The sequence below is a fragment of the Silurus meridionalis genome, chromosome 18 (genome assembly GCF_014805685.1).
Source record: "Silurus meridionalis isolate SWU-2019-XX chromosome 18, ASM1480568v1, whole genome shotgun sequence".
NCBI classification, from domain to species: domain Eukaryota; kingdom Metazoa; phylum Chordata; class Actinopteri; order Siluriformes; family Siluridae; genus Silurus; species Silurus meridionalis.
Window position 1 is genome coordinate 16,689,719 of NC_060901.1, and position 24,899 is coordinate 16,714,617.

Below are 24,899 nucleotides of genomic sequence, written 5' to 3' on the forward strand. Positions count from 1 at the left end.
GTCAAGAATGATATCTTTGCCGCTGAAAATGCGATTCTCAGGCTTGTTAGACGAAGAGAAAGTGGTTTTTCGAACCATGCATATTTGCACAAACAGAATGCACTTGCCTATGATAATTTTACATGTTTGCGATGAGATATGATAGAACAAAACATTTTCTGACTAAAATATGATATTTTTCATATAAACATTTTAGTTATTTCAAAAATATACATTTTCATATTCATAATCATATATTCATAAAAACTGCAAAAAGTAAATAAAAATGGGTTTGAAAGTCATAATTAATCAAAAACGAAACATATTTGGCAAATCCTTCTGTGCCGTCAAGAATGATATCTTCGCCGCTGGGAATGCGATTCCGCAAATCTCAGGCTTCTAGGATGAAGAGTAAGCGGTTTTTCGAACCAAGCGTATTTGCACAATCAGAATTCACTTGCCCATGACAATTTCACATGTTTATGAAGAGATATGATATAACAAAACATTTTCTGACCAAAATATGATATTTCTCATATAAATATTATAGTGATTTCAAAAATAAGACTTTTCATAGTCATAATTAAATAAAAACTGTGGAAAACTGCAAAAAGTCAATGACAATGGGTTAGAAAGTCATAATTAATCAAAAACGAAACAACAGCACATATTTGGCAACTCCTTCTATGTGCTGTCAGCGGTTTTTCGAACCAAGCGAATTTGCACAAACAGAATAGACTTGCCCATGAAAATTGTACGTTTCTAAAAATAGAACAAAACATTTTCTGACCAAAATATCATATTTTTTATATAAACATTTTAGTTATTTCAAAAATATGAATTTTCAGATTAATAATAATTTCATAAAAACTGTTTAAAAAGGCAAAAAGTCAATGACAATGGGTTAGAAAGTCATAATTAATCAAAAACGAAACAACAGCACATATTTGGCAAATCCTTCTATGTGCTGTCAAGAATGAGTTTCGTATTTGCTGAAAATGCGATTCCGCAAGTCTCAGGCTTCTGGGACGAAGAGAAAGCAGGTTTTTCCAACCAAGGGAATTTGCACAAACAGTTGGTAATTTTACATGTTTCTGATAAGATATGGTATAACAAAACATTTTCTGACCAAAATATCATATTATTTATATAAACATTTTAGTTATTTTAAAAATATGAATTTTCAGATTCATAATCATAATTTCATAGAAACTGTTGAAAACTGCAAAAAGTGAATGAAAAAGGGTTAGAAAGGCAAAATTAATCAAAAACGGAACAACCGCACATTTTTTACAAATACTTCTATGTGCTGTCAAGAATGATATCTTCTCCGCTGGAAATGCGATTCCGCAAGTTTTAGGCTTCTAGGACAAAGAGAAAGCGTTTTTTCGAACCAAGCGTATTTGCACAAACACCTAATCATTTTACATGTTTCTGAAAAGATATGATAGAACAAAACATTTTCTGACCAAAATATGTCATTTTTCATATAAACATTTTAGTTATTTCAAAAATATAAATTTTTATATTCATAATGATAATTTCATAAAAACTGTTGAAAACTTCAAAAAGTGAATGAAAATGGGTTAGAGTCATATTTAATCAAAAACGAAACGACAGCACATATTGGGCAAATACTTCGATGTGCTGTCAAGAATGAGTTTCTTATCCGCTGAAAATGCGATTCCGCAAGTCTCAGGCTTCTAGGACGAAGAGAAGGCGGTTTTACGAACCAAGCGTATTTGCACAAACAGAATGCACTTGCCCATTACAGTTTCACATGTTTATGAAGAGATATGATATAACAAAACATTTTCTGACCAAAAAATTATATTTCTCATATAAATATTATTGTTATTTAAAAAATATGAATTTTCATAGTAATAATTAAATAAAAACTGTTGAAAACTGCAAAAAAGTGAATGAAAACGGGTTAGATGTCATAAAAACAAAACAACAGCACGTATTTGGCAAATCCTTCTATGACGTGACCATCTCCAAGACCATCACTACACGCTCCAACCAGAAGCCATGGATGACCACCAAGGTGAGTGCGCTGCCAAAAACAAGAGACTCTGCTTTCAGAGCAGGGGACAAGACGGCCTTAAAAACAGCAAGGGCCAAACTGTCCTGTGCCATCAGAGAGGCGAAGCGCGCACATGCCAAGAGAATCCATGGCCACTTCCAGGACAGCGGAGACACCCGGCGCATGTGGCAGGGCATCCAGGCGATCACGAATTACAGGACAACACCATCTGCTTGTGACCATGACGCCTCCCTCCCAGATGCGCTGAACGACTTCTATGCCCGATTCGAGGTGCAGAACAACGTGGTGGCGAGGAAGACATCCCTCCTCCAGGCTGCTGTTCATAGACTTCAGTTCAGCATTCAACACAATCATTCCTCAGCACCTGATCGAGAAGCTGAGCCTACTGGGCCTGAACACCTTCCTCTGCAACTGGATCCTGGACTTCCTGACTGGAAGACCTCAGTCAGTCCGGATCGGAAACATCATCTCCAGCACCACCACACTGAGCAGTGGAGCCCCTCGAGCTGGGTGCTCAGTCCACTGCTGTTCACTCTGCTGACTCACGACTGTGCACCAACGCACAGCTCGAATCATATCATCAAGTTTGCCGATGACACGACCGTGGTGGGTCTCATCAGCAAGAACGACGAGTCAGCATACAGAGAGGAGGTGCAACGGTTAACAGCCTGGTGTGGAGCCAACAACCTGTCTCTGAATGTCATCAAAACTAAAGAGATGGTTGTTGACTTCAGGAGAACACAGAGTGACCATTCTCCACTGATCATCGATGGATCCTCAGTGGAGATCGTCAAGAGCATGAAATTCCTTGGTTTTCATCTGGCGGACAACCTCACCTGGTCACTTAACACTAGCTCCATCACCAAGAAAGCCCAACAGCGTCTCTACTTCCTGAGAAGGCTGAGAAAAGCTCATCTCCCTCCCCCCATCCTGACCATGTTCTACAGAGGGACCATCAAGAGCATTTTGAGCAGCTGCATCACTGCCTGGTTTGGGAACTGCACCGTCTCGGATCGCAGGACCCTACAGAGGATAGTGAGGACAGCTGAGAAGATCATCGGAGTCTCTCTCCCCTCTATCATGGACACCACACGCTGCATCCGCAAAGCACACAGCATTGTGGATGACCACACACACCCGTCACACACACTCTTCACCCTCCTACCATCAGGAAAACGGTTCTGAAGCATTTAGGGCCGTCACATCAAGACTGTGCAACAGTTTTTTCCCGCAAGCCATCAGGCTCCTCAACAAACATCTGAACTGAACTCTCTCACACACACACACACAGACACACACACACACTCACACACACATACACACAACTGTGTGACTGATCTGTACAAACTGGACTCAACACACATCATTCACTTCGCACACCCAGGTTTCAGCACCATTCACACTTTTCATTATCGCAAAATGTTTACATGCCGTTTGTTGCTGATCTTCCGTGACTTGTTCTTTTTGCACAATATTCTGTCCAAATCCTTTGGTCACTGTTCAGTTTATTCTGATATTATTTTTGTGTATTGTGTATTGTCCTACTCTGTCATGTGTTGTCTTGCACTGTCTTGTGTTGTCTTTTGCACTGTTTGCACCAGTTGCACACATACACTTTATGTGGCGAGGATCTTAGTTCTTGGCCCTGTGTTCTTTTGTTCTGTGACTGTTGTTTTATGTAGCACCTGGGTTCAGGAGGAACGTTGTTTTATTTCATTGTGTACTGCATCAGCTATATATGGTTGAAATGACAATAAAAGCTTTTTGACTCTTGACTTGACTTGACACCAAGTACTTTTCTAGCTGTCTCCCTTATCACTCCTGCAGTAGTTTCCCAATCATACAGCACCTCTTCACCACCACCGAGCCTCTGTCTGACCTCTTCCCTGAACCTCACACTACACTCTTCCTCCTTCAGTTTCCACCATCTTATTCTTCTATCAGTCCTCACTCTCCTCCTCTTCTTCTTCACCTCCAAAACCATCCTACAGACCACCATCCAGTGCTGTCCCCTTCCAACACTTTACAGTCTCCAATCTCCTTCAGGTTGCATCTCCTACGTAGAACATAATCCACCTGTGTGCACCTTCCTCCACTCTTATACGTCACCCTATGATCCTCCTTCTTCTTAAAATAAGTATTCACCAATGCCATTTCCATCCTTTTAGCAAAATCTACCACCATCTGCCCTTCCACATTCCTCTCCTTTAGGCCATACCTACCCATAACCTCCTTATCACCTCTGTTCCCTTCACCTACATGCCCATTAATGTCTGCTCCAATCACCAATCGTTTATTTTTAGGTACACCATCCACCACTTCATCTAATTCACTCCAGAATTTTTCCTTCTCCTCTATTTCACAGCCAACTTGTGGAGCATAGGCACTGATGACATATATCAATATCCCTTCAACTTCCAGCTTCACGTTCATCACCCTATCAGAAACTCTCTTTACCTCCACTACACTCTTACAGTACTCTTCCTTTAGAATCACCCCTACACCATTTCTCTTTCCATCCACACCATAATAGAACAGTTTAAACCCACCTCCAAAGTTCCTGGCCTTACTCCCATTCCACTTGGTCTCCTGAACACACAACATATCTACCTTTCTCCTCTCCATCATATCAGCTATCTCTATCCCTTTATCAGTCATAGTGCCAACATTTAAAGTACCAACCCGAACCTCCACTCTCCTACACATCTCCTTTCCCTGCCATCTCTGTACACGTCTTCCTCCTCTCCTTCTCCTCCTTCGGCCAACAGTAGCCCAATTTCCACCGGTAATCTGTTGACTAACGATACCTGTGGCGGTCGTTGTTAACCCGGGCCTCGACCGATCCGGTATGAATTTCTTAATCGTGACCCGCATATTCGATTTGGCACATGTTTTAATTTGGATGCCCTTCCTAACGCAACCCTCCCCATTTATCCGGGCTTGGGACCGGCACTAAGAGTGCACTGGCTTGTGCCTCCCTAATGGCTGGGTTACACTTGTTTCTAGTTACAGTTGTTAAATTAACCTGAACAAGTACTTTGATTTAATGTTTAAAACTGTTACATTTAAAAACATAATATGTAAATAGTTAATTGAAAATAACTGTGATTATTCAGGATGTTTGTTTCCTTGTTGAACTATAATACAATAAAGACTGAGTTCTTCAAAACCGTATTAATGCCTCTTTTTTTACTGTATTTACAGCATTTGTTTATTGTTGGAAAACAATATTTATTTCAAGCTACACAAATTACACAGTGTCCTGGGAACTTATAATCAGAATCCAAAATAGTTTTATTACCAAGTTATTACTAACCCCAACCCCAACCCAACACACAAGGAATTTGACGTGACAACAGGAGCTTCCAGTGCAGGAGAAGTACAGACATAATATAACAAAATATAAGTAAAAGAGACAATTAAATTATGCAGAATATACAGAAGTAGAAATTGTTCAAATGAATGTACAGATGCTATTTACAAGTGTGCAGTTTACAAATGTATAAATGTGTCAGTTATGATGGACAATGTGTAATTATAAATTATGAATACATATAATCATAATTTATAATTACACACTGTCCATCATAACTGACACATTTATACATTTGTAAATTGCACACTTGTAAATAGCATCTGTACATTCAAACAATGAATGTACTCGTCGATTTAACATTTCTGGGGCATAAAAGAGTGAGATCCAGCGGCTCCCTTTCTATTTCTTCTAGTTATGCAAACAATTGCTTTAGATATTGTATAATGACTCTTTTCAAGGCATCAGAATTGAGGACAGAGAAATTAGATGCTATCAGCTTGCTGATGAAACAGCTATTTTCTTGCAAGATATATCACAGTTTAAGAATATTATAGAATGGCTCAATATATTTTCTGAAGAATATATTAACAAAATTAAAATTAATAAACTTCAGAAAATATATAAATAAGATGTAACTTTTTCAGTTATGTAATCATTATAATCAATTACACATAAAATGTATATTGTTGCTAATACTATGTCATCATTGCATAAAGCCCGACTGACTATCATCTATAATTGCATTTTGACATAACTTTATTCTTTGTTTAAAGATGTGAGCCAGTAGTTTTGCATCATTATTAATTAATGTTATAGGCCTCCAGTTGTCGAGAAGCAAGATATCCTTATTGGTTTTAGGTACCAGTGTAATTGGACCTTGACACATAGATGGGGGCTACAGGCTTCTTCTTCCAGCTTCACCACCTGTCTTTTACTCAAAACCACAGTCCTATAAAATAGCTTCCTTAAAAGACTATAAAAAAAAATTCAGAAATGTAATCTTGGAATATCTTTTATAACTCAGCTGTTAGGCCACCTTTCCCCAGGGGGATTTATTCTCTTTTAACTTACTGGTGTTCTTTTTTTTTTATTCTTTTAATGATATATCTTGTTCACAAACTTATTTCTTTGTTTCATTAATACTTTGTGCAATATTTGTAATATTAGAAAGAACATTTGAAGATTGGCTACTGTTGTGTTCAGAGCATATATATATTATTTTTTTTAAAGAATTCTTCCACAAAATCATACATGTTTGGTGGGTCTTTAGATATCTGCTCATAAATTATAAGCTTATATATAGTGTTAAAACCAGTTTTTAGGCTTTATTTAGGATTTAGGCAACAATGTAATTAGGCCCTGACACACAGATCCGCCATCTATATGTCAGGCCTACAGGCTTCTATGGCGTCCTTAAAAACGAATAATAAAAATTCAAGAAATGTAATCTTGGAATACATTATTAAAGTCACACGTGATTCTTTTAATATAAATACATATTTTTGATGAAGTAGACGCACTTGCACACATGCGCAGTACAAATAGTGTTTCCGGTACGGAACAAGCAGCCACACCGCTAACTGAGATTCGACCGGAAGTAGCGACAGCGCACTCAGTCTATTGGATGTGGCACCAGTTACCGTACAGAACTTTCGCGAGATTTGACATCTCTGGTGAGCGTCATGGTCTCGTGGTCTGCGCCATTCGGTCATAAAGCGGAAGTGAGTTTGTCACCTGACTTAAACATATGATCCGCAGACTCCGCAAAAAGACAAACCAGCTCGGTTTTTAATTGATTACATTTAGTATACTCTACACTGTGCTCTATGGCTGGACGAGGAAAATTAATCGCGGTCATCGGCGATGAAGACACCTGTACCGGCTTCCTGCTTGGAGGAATCGGAGAGCTGAACAAAAATCGCAAACCCAATTTCTTGGTGGTGGAGAAGGACACCAGTATCACTGAGATAGAGGAGACATTTAAGTAAGTCTTCGTGATCAGTTAGTGTTTTCAATATCTTTGTATGGTTTTTATCATTATAAGCACAAACGCCGTTTGTTCTTCGTGCACTCTCTTTATTTCTCTTTAGGATGTCTTTAGATCTTCTTGGTGCGACTCTGACATGTCTGTGATGAAGCTCTCGGCCACACTGTTTACTGATCACTGATCAATCTGATTATTTCAGGACGTTCACACACCGACGATGCCTTCATTCATCTTGTTTTTTGTGTTTGTTTGTTTCTCCTGCCGCCTGTAAATCTCACATTTATTGCCAGAAATATAGCTATACCTTGACCTTCTTGTATACGTTAAAATAAAATGTAATTTCTGAAGGATCATTGTGCAGTTTTATTGCTGCTTCAACACCAGAGCCTTGGATCCAAACACTGAAGATTTCCAGTCATAGTTTTTTCACATCAGTAACTGAAAAATTATGAGAACCGAGGAGGTATGCAGTCAGGGCCAAGAGCCAGTGGATTAACTCTGGGAAAATAGTTTTTTCTTATGTCTACTACATACAGAGTATTTAGTCAGTGGTAGGTATGGTGGTCTACATTTAAGTATTAACTATTAAGCATATATATGCTTAATAGTGTCAACAGTGATTATTTTTCATGTGAAACATTATCTTCTAAATCAAAGTTTGTGCAAGCAGCTTAAGCAGATTCTGAGAAACTTTAACCTGTGTGTCTGTAACTTGCAGGTTTTGCTTTAAATAGCTATATCATGTATCTCTGTGGTGCAGTATAAATACAGTTTTAATGTTAACAATTTGACTTTATCTTTGTTTTCCCAAACAGAAGTTTCTTGGCTCGCAATGATATTGGTATCATCCTTATCAACCAATTCATTGCTGAGATGATCCGGCATGCAATAGACGCTCATATGCAGTCCATCCCTGCTGTGCTGGAGATTCCTTCTAAAGAGCATCCTTACGACGCCTCTAAAGACTCAATTCTGCGCAGGGCTAAGGGCATGTTTTCTGCAGAAGATTTCCGATAAGTGCCGTTGCGCCAATAAGCTGTGAAACATTAAATGCTTTTGGAAATGTTTATGTGGATTTTGTTCAGTGTAGTTACTTATAAATAACTGAAAATAGGTTCATGTTAATTTGTGATTTCCAATAACAACAAATGTGTTGTATTTAAAAAATGGTGTGTATAAGTCTTGTGAACATGAAGGGACTTTTCCATGTAAAATAAAACTTTAAAAAAATAGAAAGTTTGTCCTTTGATTAATTATTTAATTGAATGGAATTACTGTGCAGTCACTGCACTAAGCCAAACCTGCAGCTCTGGTTTTATATGATGAGAAAGGCACTAAAAAGCATAATTGTGTATTATTATAATATAATAATAATAATACATAATTATCTACATATTCCATATGTTTCTGTAATGTTTGATGATTGCAATCGGTTGCTGAAACATTAATTACAACAATGTTAACATTACTGCTTAAGCTTGGATTGTTCACAATGAATAAAATACTAACAAAACTTCCAAAAACGTTATAAATATTTCAGATTTACCTTCAGCAATTTTGTGTCTTCAGGAGTCCTCATTTTATTGTTTATTCTATATATAGGCATTTTATGTCCTTGACATTTGTGTTAAAAACAAACGCTGTAGTGTAACTAGAGACATTCCAGATACTAAACTTAAAGACTAGATCCATGGACCCTATTTATCTTGAATCAAACAGTGAGTGCTAAATCCTCCATCGGATGATGCTTTCAATGACCTATTCTGTTTGTACACTGCCATTTCTTTTGTCATTATTGAATATCCTGTTGTATTTAGATTAATGTTTTTGATTAATGTTATTAATGCTTTTTATATACTTTAATTAATACATAATAATCATAATGAATAAAATAAAACTACAGGTTTGTACTGAACATCTTCCCTGGTCCTTCTAGTACCTGACCGAGTAAACTAGCAAGAGGTAGCGAAAGGTGGCTGCATCCAAAGTATCATTACTTTTAATAATGGTGTTGTATCAGGAGGATTGATTCACACATTAAAATAGTAATTCTTTGGGATTTAGTAAACAATTGAGTTTAATATCTACTTAAGGTGAATACGATTGATTTATTCTGCTGTTTATCCATTTATCATACAAACAAGCCTGTCACTTTGGCAATCTTCTCCTGTTCCTTTACAATAACCTATAAATTAGAAGTAATGTAGTTTGCTTGAATAATAATAAATTATTATAAAAAAAATATAATATGAATACAGAGGTGTAAAAAAAGTGTTTGCCCCTTCCTGAATTCTTAGTTTTTTGCATGTTTGTCACACTTTTATGTTTCAGATCATCAAACTAATTTCAATATTAGTAAAAGATAACACAAGTGAACACAACATGCAGTTTTTAAATAAAGGTTTTTATTATTGAGGGAAAACAAAATACAAAACTACATGGCCCTGTGTGAAAAAGTGTTTGCCCAAATCATATCATCAAGTTCGCTGATGACACGAACGTGGTGAGTCTAATCAGCAAGAACGACGAGTCGGCATATAGAGAAGATGTGCAACGGTTAACTGCCTGGTGTGGAGTAAACAACCTGTCTCTGAACGTGGACAAAATGAAAGAGATGGTTGTGGACTTCAGGCGAGCACAGAGCGACCAATCTTCACTGATTATTGATGGATCCTCTGTGGAGATTGTCAAGAGCACCAAATTCCTTGGTGTTCATCTGGCAGACAACCTCACCTGGTCACTTAACACCAGCTCCATCACCAAGAAAGCCCAGCAGCGTCTCTACTTCCTGAGAAGGCTGAGGAAAGCCCACCTCCCTCCCCCCCATCCTGACCGTGTTCTACAGAGGGACCATTGAGAGCATCCTGAGCAGCTGCATCACTGCCTGCTTTGGGAATTGCACCGTCTCGGATTGCAAGACCCTACAGAGGATAGTGAGGACAGCTGAGAAGATCATCGGAGTCTCTCTCCCCTCTATCATGGACATTTACACTACACGCTGCATCCGCAAAGCACACAGCATTGTGGACGATCACACACACCCGTCACACACACTTTTCACACTCCTACCATCAGGAAAATGGTTCCGAAGCATTTGGGCCGTCACAACAAGACAGTTGTGCAACAGTTTCTTTCCACAAGCCATCAGGCTTCTTAACACACAGAACTGAAACAGAACTCGCACACACTCACTCACTCACACACACTCACTCAAATGTGTGTTACTGAACTGTACAACCTGGACTAAGCACAATCATCATTTATCTCGATCCACTCCACCACCATTTATCTATTTATTATTATTTATACTCGCACCTTGTATTACAGTATAATGTTTACATGCTGTCTTTGCACCTTTGTATTCAGTATAATGTTAACATGCTGTCTTTGCACCTCCTTGCTGCTGTTTTTTGCACTACATTGTTCTGTTCTGTTTGTATTCTCTCCTGGGTATAGTTTTTACATTTCTCCTTACACAGTACTGTATAATCAAGTATACAGCAGGTTTACTAGTTGGCGCTATACTTGGTTTTTTGTCTTTTGTCTTGTCTTGTGTTGTCTGTCTGCACTGTCTGTCTGTACTGTTTTTTGTTTGCACTGTTTGCACCAGGTTGCACTCGATGCCCTTTATGTTTGTGTTGTAGCTCTATGCTGTTGTTGTTTTGTTGTTTAGTGTAGCACCAGGGTTCCGGAGGAACGTTGTTTCGTTTTTACTGTGTACTGTGTACCACTGTGTATAGCAAAAATGACAATAAAAGCCTCTTGACTTGATTTGACTTGACTTGAAGACCACCCCTCCTCCCAACGACCAGGTGCTCTCTATGCAGAGTTGACCCACAGAAGTCTGCTGGACCAGACAACATTCCTGGCAGAGTGCTCAGGGAATATGCAGAACAGCTACCGGATGTCTTCACCGACATCTTCAACAGCTCCCTGTTCCTACCTGCCTTTATATCTTTTACTAAAACGACGAATCAATGCTATCTCCCCGTCGCACTCACACCCATCGTGATGAAGTGCTTTGAAAGGCTGGTCATGAGGCACATCAAGACTCAGCTTCCACCCTCACTGGACCCCATGCAGTTTGCGTATTGTCTATCACCATCACCACGACCATTTGGCAATCACTCACCTGGACGATAAGGACTCATATGTACGAATGCTGTTCATAGACTTTAGTTCAGCATTCAACACAATCATCCATCAGCACCTGATTGAGAAGCTGAGCCTACTGAGCCTGAACACCTCCCTCTGCAACTGGATTGTGGACCTCCTGACTGGGAGACCTCAGTCAGTCCCGATCGGGAACAGCATCTCCGGCACCACCACACTGAGCACTGGGGCCCCTCAGGGCTTTGTACTCAGCCCACTGCTGTTCACTCTGCTGACTCACGAATGTGTAACAATGCACAGCTTGAACCACATTGTCAAGTTCGCAGATGACACGCCCGTGGTGGGTCTCATCAGCAAGAACGACAACTCAGCATACAGAGAGGACGTGCAACAATTAACAGCCTGGTGTAGAACTAATAACCGGTCTCTGAGCATTGACAAAACTAAAGAGATGGTTGTTTACTTCAGGAGAGCACAGAGTGGCCATTCTCCACTAATCATCGATAGATCCTCAGTGGAGATCATCAAGAGCACCAAATTCCTTGGTGTTTATTTGGCAGAGAACTTCACTTGGTCACTCAACATCAGCTCCATCACCAAGAACGGCCAGCAGCGTCTCTACTTTCTGAGAAGGCTGAGGAAAGCCCATCTCCCTCCCCCCCACCCTGACCATGATCTACAGAGGGACCATCAAGAGCATCCTGAGCAGCTGCATCTTTGCCTGGTTTGGGAACTGCACCATCTTGGATCGCAAGACCCTACAGAGGATAGTGAGGACAGCTGAGAAGATCAATGGAGTCTCTCTCCCCTCTATTATGGACATTTACACCTCACGCTGCATCCGCAAAGCCAACAGTATTGTGAACACACACACACGCACACACACACACACGCACACACACACACACACACACACACACACACACACTTACTCAACTGTGTGTACTGAACTCAAACACACACTCATACTAATTTTACACATCCATGACTTTAGTATCACCCATATTATATTATTTATTAGTACACAACTGTTTACATACTGTTTTTGTACATTCTTTTTACTGCTGTTTTGCACAACCATTTATGTTTATATTTTGTGTTGCTTTTTTTTTAAGTACACTCCTGTATCCAGGTATGTCTTACACACTACACTGTATCATATACAGTAGATTTACTGGTGGTGCTATTTTGTGCTTTGTGTATTTGTCCTACACTGTTTTGTCTTGCACTGTTTGCGCCAGGTTGCACACAATGCACTTTATGTGCCGAGGACACTTACTGGTCTTACTAGTGTTTTTCTGTTATGTAGCTTTATGTTGTTTTATGTAGCAACAGGGTTCTGGAGGAACGTTGTCTTGTTTCACTGTGTACCCTGTCGGCTATATCGGGTTAATATGACAATAAATGCTTCTTGACTTGACTTGAAATGCACAGCCCACCACTTACACATAAAACTTTTAACCTCCACAGTATACTCCCCACTGGTTTTCTCGTTTCTTGAGTAGAGTCTGAAACGAGTGATTTTACAAGACAATTCTTTGTATCCAGCTTAATCTAGAAAAGCCTTCTATGATTCTCATTGTTTGCCACACATTCTGTCATTAACCGAGCTATCCGAGCTCACACTCCAGACCTGGTGGTGGCGGTAATGCAGAACAAGGGCGATGAACACCGTCGTTAAAAACTGAAGACAGAGACAGCGGTCACGTGACCTTGCCAGCGCGTCACGTGAGACACACAGACCGTTCGGGGATTTGTGAGGGAAGTAAAATGGTATGTTTGTTTGTTTGAATTTGAATTTTCTGATCATTAAAATTATCCAGGTTTTAACTCGTTGTTACTAATATTATTTGTTTATTTAAAGTGTAATGCCGTTCAGATACAATGTGCTGTAAGTAACCGGAGGCCGGTCATGTCTCCTCTCCTCTGCCGCAGACTGCTGCACTGACTCAGGGTCTGGAGAGAATCCCGGGCCAGATCGGCTACCTGGTGATCAGCGAGGACGGAGTACTGGCCGTGAGTTGTTGTTTTAGGTTTTTTTTTCTTCATTTCAATTGTCCCAAAGCAGCTTTACAGACACAAGTTGAAATCTAAAGTTGTAATGTTTCGCGAGATGGTATGAGGAAGAAACTTTGAGAGGAACCTCATCTGGGTGCCACCAAATGTTCAATTCAATTCATTTTTATTTGTATTGCGGCTTTCAATAAACATTGTCTCAAAGCAGCTTTACACAAATAAAGTGGTGATTAAAAGTGAATATGTGTAAAAGTGTAAGTTTGTCCCTGATGAACGAGCCGGTGGCAACAAGAAAAACTCCCAGAGATGGCTATAGGAAGAAACCTTGAGAGGAACCAGACTCAAGAGGGAACCTATCCTCATCTGGGTTGCACCGAATGTCCATTTATTACAGATATATGATGTTGCGGGGTACAGTGATGGTGATCAGAAGCGAAAAGTAGTCCTGAGTCAATGTCGCAGACTGTTGACATACAGTCCAAATCCATCCTCAAAGCTCCCGTTCTTACTCCGGAATTTCATGGAACCACCCAAGGTTTGATTTGATTGGGAGCAGTGTAGACTGATTAAAACAGGGGTGATGTGGTCATATTTTCTAGATCTAGTGAGGACTCTTGCTCATCCATTCATTACAGTTTCATCATTGCTGAGGTGTACAGATCAGTGATACAGAAGTCTTCATGCAAACTGGTCCTGAGTCCATTGTAGCAACTGTTGATATTAATTACAGTCCAATTCATGCTCATAGCTCTCGTAGTTTGTTTGTTTTATTAGGTTCCTGTCTATAATTTCTCCACAACCACAAAAGCAGAACATCCCAAAGGTAGGCTTGTGCTGGTATCCACTGTTGTAGAAATGTCAGAATGTTGTGCTGCATTACACTCCCCCAGAAACCCAGTCCAGCTCCGTGAGTTTGAGCTGCAAAATAGGAAAATGATTTCCTTCCCCATGGGCGATATGCATTTCCCCCCACTGTGTATTTAAGCATGTTTCCAAGCAGGAAAGTGCAAATAGAATTGCAATTGCTGGGTACAGTGTGATTGTGATTGTGTTTCTTTTCAGTATTTTACAATCATTCTAGTTCAGACACTACAAATAAGACTTTCCATTTTTCAGCCACCAAACATTGCTCTTCATAAAAATGTGATAATGTTCTGAGGTTGAATACCATATTGTCCGTATAATTTGACATAAAAAAAAATCTCGTAGAGAAAAATCTGATTGTGACACTGATTATCCACTGATTATTAAGAAAGATTGTGCGAGACAGTTGCTTTTTTTTTGCTAGCTTTTAGAATGTCAAGTTTTAGATGTGCAGAAACTACAACATTCATTCTTACAAAAAACAAAGTATAAACCATTGAATAATCAACATGAAGGTGATTAGCCCCAACCTGCAAGTTATTCATAGTTTATAATGTAATACATGACAGTGGTATTAAGTTGTGAAATTAAGCACAAATAAAGTAGTTAAATCATTCTAAGATATTAGTATCTGACACCTAAAAGCCCCATGGCCTACTGCAAATGGTTCTGGAGTGGCATCCAAACAATGTGAAAATAATCTGAGAATGATTCAACTACTTTATTTGTGCTCAATTTTCAATTTTGGAGCTAAATTTCCCTTTTGGAGCTAAATTAGCACATTTGGTGTAAAGGGCTGTTCCAGATGTGAAGCCAGACCGTAGTTTGGGGATCCCTGCCATGGGTTCTTCAAATGTCTTAATATTTTTTTATATTTAATGTTTTCAAATATAATTTATGGCTAAATGTATGTGCACCCTTACCATCACACTCATTTGAGCGAGTCCTTGTTGAACATATCTTCCAGATGTATTCCTTCTGTGTTTGTGGTTATAATAAGCTCCACTCGCTGGTTCATAATCTCTGGTGTTTGTAATGTTTTTATGATTTATAATCACACTCTTAGTGTCACCCAGATGAGGATGGGTTCCTTATTGAGTCATCTCAGGGAGTTTTTCCTTGCCACAGTCGCCCCATACACATCATTCAATTATATTAAAATCTTTGTTTTATAACTCTTATATTTTGTAAAGCTGTTTTGAGACAAAGTCAAGCACAACTGAATAAAAATCTGGAGAGTGCCAGTGGAGATTTGTGATCATTCACCTACAATCACATTAGTAAGATTAGGCACTGATATTAATGAGAAGGTCTGGGGTTTAGTTGATGTTCCAGTTCATCCCAAAAGTGTTCAGTTGGGTTGCGCTCAGGGTTTTGTGCAGGACACTTGAGTTCTTCTAATCCAGCCTTTATACTTCACACATGGAGCTCGCTTTGTGTACAGGAGCTTGGTCATGCTGGAACGGTGTAGAGTGCTTGCTGGCTTGGAGAATAGAAAGTGAAAAGCAGGCAACTGGTTTTAACAAAAAAAGAAATCGCTTTATTTTTCCACTTTTACTTTTTCAACTGAAGCATGTAATCGTGCACACACATGCACACCTTTGTGTGTTCATCTCTCTCTTTCAATAGTTTCTGCTGCTCCCAGAAAGAGAGAAAACCTATTAATGTAAATTGAACATATGTGTTTGATCTTTAACCATTCACTTCCTCTCGCTCTGCCCTTCATTCCTTAATTCCACACTGCCTCTTAGTAACAATTTCTCTGTGGAAATTCAGAGACATAATATATGTGCTACTGATTTTTAACAGTTTGGGAAAGAACCATGCATGGGTATGGAGATAGAGGGTGCATATACCTTTGGCCATCTATTGTATGTAGCTTTTAACTATTTAGCATTAAATTCTGATCTTAGGCTCAGTTTTGGTGCATTTAATAGAAATAATGTAAATAATTTGAAATGTTTGTAGTTTTTTGACATTTTATTAACCTTTTCTTTAATCATTATTGAATTACGTAAAATGTTCATAAAATGTTGCTTCTTATTTCATTTATTTCACAAATAAATATATTGGGAATCTCTCTGGTTTGTGGGTCCTGTATTTTGAAATGTTATGGGTCACATTTAATCAGTCCACATTAACATTCTCATTCCCATTTCTCTGTTCATGAACTGGCACTTAACAATACAGAATGTTTTAATCACACATTATTGTAAGCAAATGTAATACAGTAAATTATTATATATTTTTTTTTTTACCTCAGCTGATGAAACCGTTGTGGATGATGATGATGGTCAGTGGCACATTGTTCAGTGGAGTTGAAAGGAAAGCTTCATATCAAATCTTTGGTTCAATGATGGTTAAGGTGTTTGTAAAATTGAAATTTCGGGTGTTGACACAGTATTAGTTGACACTTGGTCAGCTCTTTAAAAACTAATTAAAGCATGGAATTTTATCGTAAATACACCAGAAAATGTGCTGAGTAAAAAAACATTTTTAATTAATGACCAGTGGAAAGTCATTTGGTAAAAAATGACGTATTAGTTTAAATGCTAAAAAACATCAACTAATTTATATTGAGCAAACAATTGTGTAAATAGATCAATAAGATTTAGAAAGTATAGCAAGTTTTTTCAAGGGAGGGAATAATCTGAGAAAATATGAATAATATCTAACTTGGAGTAATTGAAATGTTTTAGTTACTTTCATAAAGATTTACAGTTGTACTGTTTTACTAACACTGTTTGAATGAGTTATTATTTTTGTTTTCCCTGAAACAGAGACATGAATATGGGTATACTGCACACCTTAAATTTATATTACTTAGTTATATTATATCATAATCACATGCTGAGTTTCTTAAATTGAGTGTCATGCTATTTTCTTTCCGCTAGTCTTCAGGAGAGCTGGAGAATGATGAACGTACAGCAGGTGTGATCATGCAGATGGTCCGCACAGCATGCAGATTTCGGCTAACCGGTGCAGCAGAACCTCCTTTTAAACGCATGTCAGGTGAGCTGTACTAGATAAATAAATGATGCTGCCAACAAAGTACACATAGCTGAATACAAAATAGTAATTCTAATCAAATTTTACTCTCATTTTGTCCGCAGTGATGTTTGAGGACTTTGTTTATGCCGTGACTATCTCCGGGCAAAAAGTGTTTGTAGTGAAACGTCAGAACAACCAGCGGGAACCTGTGACTGCCTAGTGTTATAAAGAAACTGCAAATTACAGGGCAAGTCATTAGAATTAGAATAAAGTACACCCCCTTAACCTGATGCCAGCCTGAGGGTAGAGGGATACTGATTTTCTTCTCTAGCCTGATATGAAGAATTATGCCTAAAATATTGGAAACACACAGGGTTTGTTATGCACATTGTAGGCTGGGGAGGATGGTGTGTCAGGCTTTATGACTATTAATGCTGTATTAAATGATTTATTATTGTTATTTTTATAGCTTTATTACTCTATGTTCAGTTTGGAGCAACACTTTATCGAGATCCTCGTGGATAATCATTTACAATGTCCATAATTTAAACAGCACATAGTCACATTTGTCTGTAGCCTTCTGTGTTGCTTTAACTATTAAATGGGGCTGTTGTTTAACTCCACGAGGCATTTTAAATGCATTTGTTCCACTAGTAACAAAATGTCAGTATGCATACAAAATTTGTCTGTTTATAAATCAGCTAATAGCATTTATTATGTTGCTCAAATATGTCGTAACTTTTTGTTTCAACCTCGGGGCTGCAACCTCGTATGCAAATGAAGTCAATTTTTTGTCAACTGTAATTACATTTTTGCAATTGGTCTGGTTTTGTCATTTAATTATCTCTCAGATTTATTATTGTTATTTTTATAGCTTTATGACTCTATGTTCAGTTTGGAGCAACACTTTATCCAGATCCTCGTGGATAATAATTTACAATGTCCATAATTTAAACAGCACATAGTCACATTTGTCTGTAGCCTTCTGTGTTGCTTTAACGCTTGTATATAAACTTAGTAGAAAAACTGAAAAAGTCTAATTGTATAAAGAATTCATAATATTTAAATATATTTTCACATGCTATAATACATAGTAAAAATGCTGAGCTGATTTTCAACTGCATGTTTCAGAAACAGTTTTGATTTGATGGTTTTTATTATTATTATTATTATAATTTTTTTTTTTTTACTATTTTGAATTGTAGGTGGAAGCAATTCAGATAGCAACAAATCTTAAAAACACCACATTTTGAAACTGATGTAAGTGACCTCAATATCATGGTCTGTTAATAACTAATTAGGCGTAGTATGTTGTTTTTTTTTTTTTTTTTTTGCTTTAACATACTTGTTTACGGTTATTTTGATTGTTTTGTCTGCACCATAAATAAATTTGACTCCTTTTGAACCAAATACATTATTGTTTATTTACTGAAATTGTCCTACCAAAGAGTTCTGCTGTCCTGCAGAATCTCTAAAACAATAAAGGAAATTATAAACTAGGCATAGTTTTAGCAAATAAATTGGATTTTCAAACAGTCCAACTGCATGTGCAGGATCAACTGATAAAATTCAATGCCATTATACTTTTTATTTACATTTTATATTCCCCTGATGTAAACATGTCTGCTGATATGTCATCAGTAAAAACACATAAGGACGGGTTATTGAGGAACACATCCCCTTTATCTGTCAAGAGTGAGAATATGCTTGTTGGCTCACCAATCATCAGAATAAAAAATCTGAACAAAGTAAATGTAATAGTTGTGTTAAAACACTGTGGGCTGACACATGAATTGTACAATTGCTGACATTTAATTCTTAACCACTGATTTGGGAAAAGCCAAAAACAAGACATTCTTTTTACCCAGTTAAGCAATTATTATTGTTGGTTTTTTTTGTTGGCTTTCATGACTTTTTTGGTGTCTAGGTTGTTGTTAGGCTTTCTAACAGTTCATTATTTAGAGAGGTGCCTACTCTTTAATTAATTGAAGATTGTCTTAGTTTTATACTTACAAATCATTACTAGAATATAAAAATAGCAGATTCTAACCATGGCTTTACCTGGTTGAAGTGTTTGGGGAAGTGGTAGCTCAGTGGTTAAGGCTCTTGGCTACTGATTGTAAGGTTGGGTGGTTTCTAAGCTTAAGTAAGTTCTCTTGTTTTGCCGTCACCTTGTCACCAAAACATCCTACATGCGCTGTCCCTCTAATAAACTAATTTCTAATAATGTCCATCGTCGTCACACCCAACGAAAACCTTAACATATTCAGCTCTGCTACCTCCAGCTCCACCTCCTGTCTTTTACTCAATGCCACTGTCTCTAATCCACAACATCGCAGGTCTCACCACAGTCCTATAAACTTTCCCTTTCACTCTCACAGATACTCTTCTATCACAAATCACTCCTGTCACTCTTCTCCACCCACCATTCTTTCTTTTATGTATTATATGGCAATTATTTAACAGTCAGAATTTAGTAAAGTAATTGCACACCATTTGTTAACACAGACAAAAAATAAATATGAAAATAATTATTATCTGCAATAATATGAATAGTGTAACTAAATTAAATAAATTCTATGTACATTTTATAAATTCACACACACACACACACACACACACACACCTACCTGTACCTTGCCTACAGTCAAGCATGGTGGTGGTACAGTAGCTTCATGGTCTGGGGATGCATGAGTGCTGATGGTACTGGGGAGCTGCGATTCATTGAAGGAAACATGGATGCCAACATGTACTGTGTCATTCTGAAACAGAACACAATGCCCCTTCTTCAGAAACTTAACTGAACGTCAGTTTTCCAACATAATAATGACCCCAAACACCCGCCAAGATGGCAAGTGGCTTGCTGAGGTGAAGGTGATCGAGTGGCCAAATATGTCGGAACCCTATTGAGCAACTGTGGGGCATCCCAGTGGTGAAGAAGTGGCATGTGTCTAACATCCAGCAGCTCCATGATGTTATTTTGGAGGAGTGGAAGAGGATCCCAAGAACAACCTGTGCAGCTCTGGTGAATTTCATGCCCAGGAGGATTAAGGCAGTGCTGGATAACAATGATGCTCACACACAATATTGACACAATTTTGACATGTTCACTTGGGGTTTACTCATTTTTAATTTCATCTATTTAGACAATTAGAACAAGGCTCCAAGTGAGAACCTGCAAATTATCTGGGTTGACTATGTATATATACACATACATAAGGCTCTATGTTATATATATATATATATATATATATATATATATATATACAGTGGTACCCCTCTTATCGAGCTTAATCCATTCCTTAAAACCGGTCTAAATGCGAAAAGGTCAAAGAGCGAATGTACACGCAATATACAATATACACACACTAAATTGTTATATTAACTGCTAAATAACACTTTATTGTTCACAAACCGAAGTATAATTTACGATAGATGCTCTCTCCACGAAGGCTGAGGCGAGACTGGGAAGATCCATTCCCTCGCTCCACGTCGGTCAGGGTAAAAAAAAGGTCGATAAGCGGGCATTTGGTCATTCAGCGGGCGCAAATTTCGGTCGAAAAACTGTTATATATACTGTATATATATATATACAAGGTTATTAAAAAAGAATGAACCGATATCTTCAGTTTCTCAAGCATCGTAATGGAATGAGTCAGTGACCATTTAAAAGAGGAATAATCTTAGTTGATTGTGAGTATAATACCTGTGACTTGGCTGGATTTTTTTTATTACTTTTCCTTATTAAAATATGCGCAATGAAATGGGTTAATTCTTTTTAAATAACCCTGTATATTGTAAATTATACACTTTTATGCACAAAATGAGCTCATTTAAAATTGGATGCCTGCTACAGGTCTCAAAAAAGTTTGCATGTAGGCAACAAAGGGATGAAGATGCCAAAAATTTTGAAAATATTCAGCTGGAAGAACATCTATTAACTAATCAAGTTAATTGAGACCGGAATTGTAACATGAATTGTAAAAGGGATGTTTCAGAGAGGCAGAGGCTCTCTAATCTGTGAACGAGTGCCAATGGTGGACAGTAATGAAGTAAATGTAAATGAAGTAAATGTTACTGTACTTAAGCAGTTTTTGCACATATTTGTATTTTTCTGAAGTATTTCCATTTGGGGAGACTTTTACTTTAACTTAACTACATTTTAATGTCAAATATTTAACATTTTACTCAACTACATTTCTCCGAACTACATTCACTCAACTACATTTGATTGCCTCTTGGCAGTGGTGTATTTAGGTGACATAGGTGGCATCTTGAACACGCAAAAAACAAAACCCAAAAAAATGATTTGTACCTGGTCGGGACTTGGAGTGCGCACCCACCACTCATAGAAGTTCCCTCGATCATACACTCTTTTTTTTTTTTAAATAAAAGATAAAAATTATAAAATAAAAGGTAAAAGAAAGGTATTTGCAAGAGTTAATTACAACTGTTTTAAAACTGATAAACTCTTCCATTAGCACTGGTTATGTACCTAAATCCTTTAAACTGGCAGTTATCAACTCCCCTGCCTGAAACCTGACCTTTACACATGTCAGCTGTCCAAATTCAGGTCAATATCAAATCTCCCCTTTATATCCAAAATTTTAGAAAAGGTTGTAGCACAGCAGTTATGCTCACATCTACTTAGGAATAAGATTTTTGAAATGTATCAGTCAGGATTTAAGCCTCATCATAGCACAGAGACTGTGTTAGTTAAGGTTACCTGTTATTAGCCTCTAATCAGAGTTTTGTCTATTTACTTGTTTTGCTCGACCTTAGTGCAGCTTTTGACATTGACCACACTATACTTCTTGCTAGACTTGAGAATGTTGTTGGAATAAAGGGAACAGCTCTCTCTTGGCTCAGGTCTTATTTGACTGATCGCTATCAGTTTGTTGATGTAAATGGTGAGTTCTTTGCACACTCTGAGGTAAAGTTTGGTGTTCTGCAAGGATCTGTCTTAGGCCCACTTCTTTTCTCTTTATATATGCTGCCTCTGGGTGAAATTATACATAAACATGGTATTTGCTTCCATTGCTATGCTGATGATAAACAGCTGTATATTTCAGCAAAGCCAGATGAGAGAGATCAGCTTAACAATGTTGAGGAGTGTGTAAAGGACATTAGACAGTAGATGCTTGATAACTTCCTTCTGCTTAACTCAGATAAAACGGAAGTACTTTTACTAGGACCACATGCGGCTAGAAGTAAACTTTCCAATTACGTAGCATCTCTGGATGGTGTTTCTGTTTCAGCGTGTACGGCTGTCAAGGACCTTGGTGTTATTATTGACCCGAATCTTTCCTTTGAGTCTCACGTGAATAATATTAGCAGAATCACCCTTCTTTCACCTTAGAAATATTGCTAAGAAATATGATGTCATTACAGGATGCAGAAAAACTAGTTCATGCTTTTGTTACATCCAGATTAGACTACTGTAACGCTTTACTGTCTGGGTGTTCGAGTAAGTGCATAAATAAGCTTCAGTTAGTTCAGAATGCAGCAGCATTGTTACTATATCTAGAAAATATGACCACATCACCCCTGTTTAAATCAGTCTACACTGGCTCCCAATTAAAACTTGCATTGATTATGAAATACTACTACAGTAAAACCCCGTTGTACAAGCAACCTATAGTACGAGCAAACAGAGATACGAGCGACCTTGCTTGCAAAATGTTACCCTATTTCATGAGCAAATTTCGAAGACACAAGCAAACCTACGCTGTCGGTTCCCTGTTTTCGGCGGAGGGAAGCATCAGTCACTTAGTTGATGACGTATCACTCGGTCGCTCTCGTTGTTCAGTGCAGCAAAAACAACTTTTTTTAGTTTTATATTTTTATTTCACTAGAAATCTTGAAAAATGTCTCCCAAGAAAATCAGTGATGGTGCTGTGAAAACGAAAGTAAATAGAATTACCATTGAAACCGAGGAGGTTATGAGCGTGTTGCGCGTCTTACACTTGCAATCAACCACTATCACATGAGTAAGTGTTAAATTATGTTTACATTACGGTAATTTGCGGTGTATTTGTTTGTTAAAACAGGCTACAAATACTTTTTAAGTGCAGAAATAAGCGATCGAATGAGGTCTCGGAACGAATTAAATCGCTTTTACTTTATTCTTATGGGGAAAATCAGTTTGAACGTACGAGCAAATTGACCTACGAGCAATTTTCAAGAACGAATTATGCTCGTACAACAGGGTTTTACTGTACTGACGTATGAAGCACTTAACGGTCTCGCAACGCACTATCTGAGTGAACTTCTGTACCAATATGATCCCCACTTAGGGATTTACTTACTTAAATCAAAAGGTGCAGGCTATTTGTTGGTACCTCAAATAATGAAGCAGATGGGGGCAGATCTTTCTCTTATAAAGCCCCACAGTTATGGAACAGCCTTCCAATCAGGGTTCAGAACTCAGACACAGTCTCAGTATTCAAGTTGAGACTGAAAACATATTTATTTTGCCAAGTCTTTTATCTTCATTTCTTAGGTAAAGGAGCAGATCTGGAGGGAATATGGATATTGAGTTTTTGGTAAACTGGGATGTTTGGATGCTGTTGTCCCCGCACTTTCACACGTTCACTCAGGTTTGTTGACTGTGGTGTGGTGGGTTGTCTCTTATTCCAGAGATCCTTCATGTCGGTGTTACCTTCTGGTTTCTCCCTGCTGCCATAGTCTTGCCGGAGTCCCCAACTGCACAGTGACATTACCTTTCATACAACAACAAGGACTCATAATAATCAATATCCTTCTCTTCCTGTCATCCCTCTTCTCTCTCTCTCTATCTCTCTCTCGGTTGAGTTAAACATGCTCCTGAGGTTCCAGTGACCACTGTTCCTGCCCCTCTTCCCTCCTCAGGTCTTCCCACTTCGTCCAGTCCTGCCTCTAGATAGTGTTCTCTTTGACTGGAGGCCACTCTGTGCAGCTTGGGACAGTTTCTCATCAACGCCTTGGATGGTTCCATGAAATTCCGGAGTAAGAACGGGAGCTTTGAGGATGGATTTGGACTGTAGTTAATGTCAACAGTCTGCTACATTGACTCAGGACTACTTTTCGCTTCTGATCATCATCACTGTACCCCGCAACATCGTATATCTGTAATAAGTGTAGATTTATTCATTACTAGAGACTCAAAGCACTTTTGTATGTCGCTCTGGATAAGGGCGTCTGCTAAATGCCGCAAATGTAAATGTAAATGGACATTCGGTGCAACCCAGATGAGGATAAATTAAATTAAATATTCTTTATTTTCTTCATTTTCCTCTTTATTCAGCAGGTTCTTAAAAAAAACAATACAAAATATACATGGTTTATGTAAAATTAAGGTTTAGTCTCAACAAAGGAAATCATCGGATTCCAGATTTTGTAAAATAAGTTAGAGTCTCTAGTGGAGTGTTTCATTTTTTCCAAATGTAGAAAAGACGTCAGGTCCTTTAACCAAGAGGAATTAGCAGGAAGGCATGGGCATGGGTATTTCCAGTGAAGCAGTATTCCTCTTCTGGCTACCAGTGAGGCAAAAGCAATAATATCGACATGCCGCTTAATATATAAACCAGCAACGGGAGATTGCAATT

The 24,899-nt window shown here is 38.2% G+C and overlaps 2 protein-coding genes across 3 annotated transcripts; both read left to right on the forward strand.

The window, feature by feature from the left end:
• The first annotated feature begins 7,039 nt into the window (after positions 1-7,039).
• Positions 7,040-8,561, forward strand: atp6v1f (ATPase H+ transporting V1 subunit F). The gene is made up of 2 exons (XM_046873427.1): positions 7,040-7,326; positions 8,145-8,561. Exons 1-2 carry the CDS (start codon positions 7,169-7,171, stop codon positions 8,344-8,346), a joined length of 360 nt encoding a protein of 119 aa, XP_046729383.1. The 5' UTR covers positions 7,040-7,168; the 3' UTR covers positions 8,347-8,561.
• A 4,532-nt stretch (positions 8,562-13,093) lies between these two features.
• lamtor4 (late endosomal/lysosomal adaptor, MAPK and MTOR activator 4) lies at positions 13,094-18,723 on the forward strand. 2 transcript variants are annotated; one of them, XM_046874369.1, is made up of 4 exons: positions 13,094-13,215; positions 13,378-13,458; positions 17,217-17,334; positions 17,436-18,723. In XM_046874369.1, exons 1-4 carry the CDS (start codon positions 13,213-13,215, stop codon positions 17,531-17,533), a joined length of 300 nt encoding a protein of 99 aa, XP_046730325.1. In that variant the 5' UTR covers positions 13,094-13,212; the 3' UTR covers positions 17,534-18,723. The 2 variants fall into 2 exon arrangements, with proteins under 2 accessions (XP_046730325.1, XP_046730326.1); XM_046874370.1 differs by lacking the exons at positions 13,094-13,215; positions 13,378-13,458 and adding an exon at positions 16,592-16,615.
• The last annotated feature ends 6,176 nt before the right edge of the window (positions 18,724-24,899 follow it).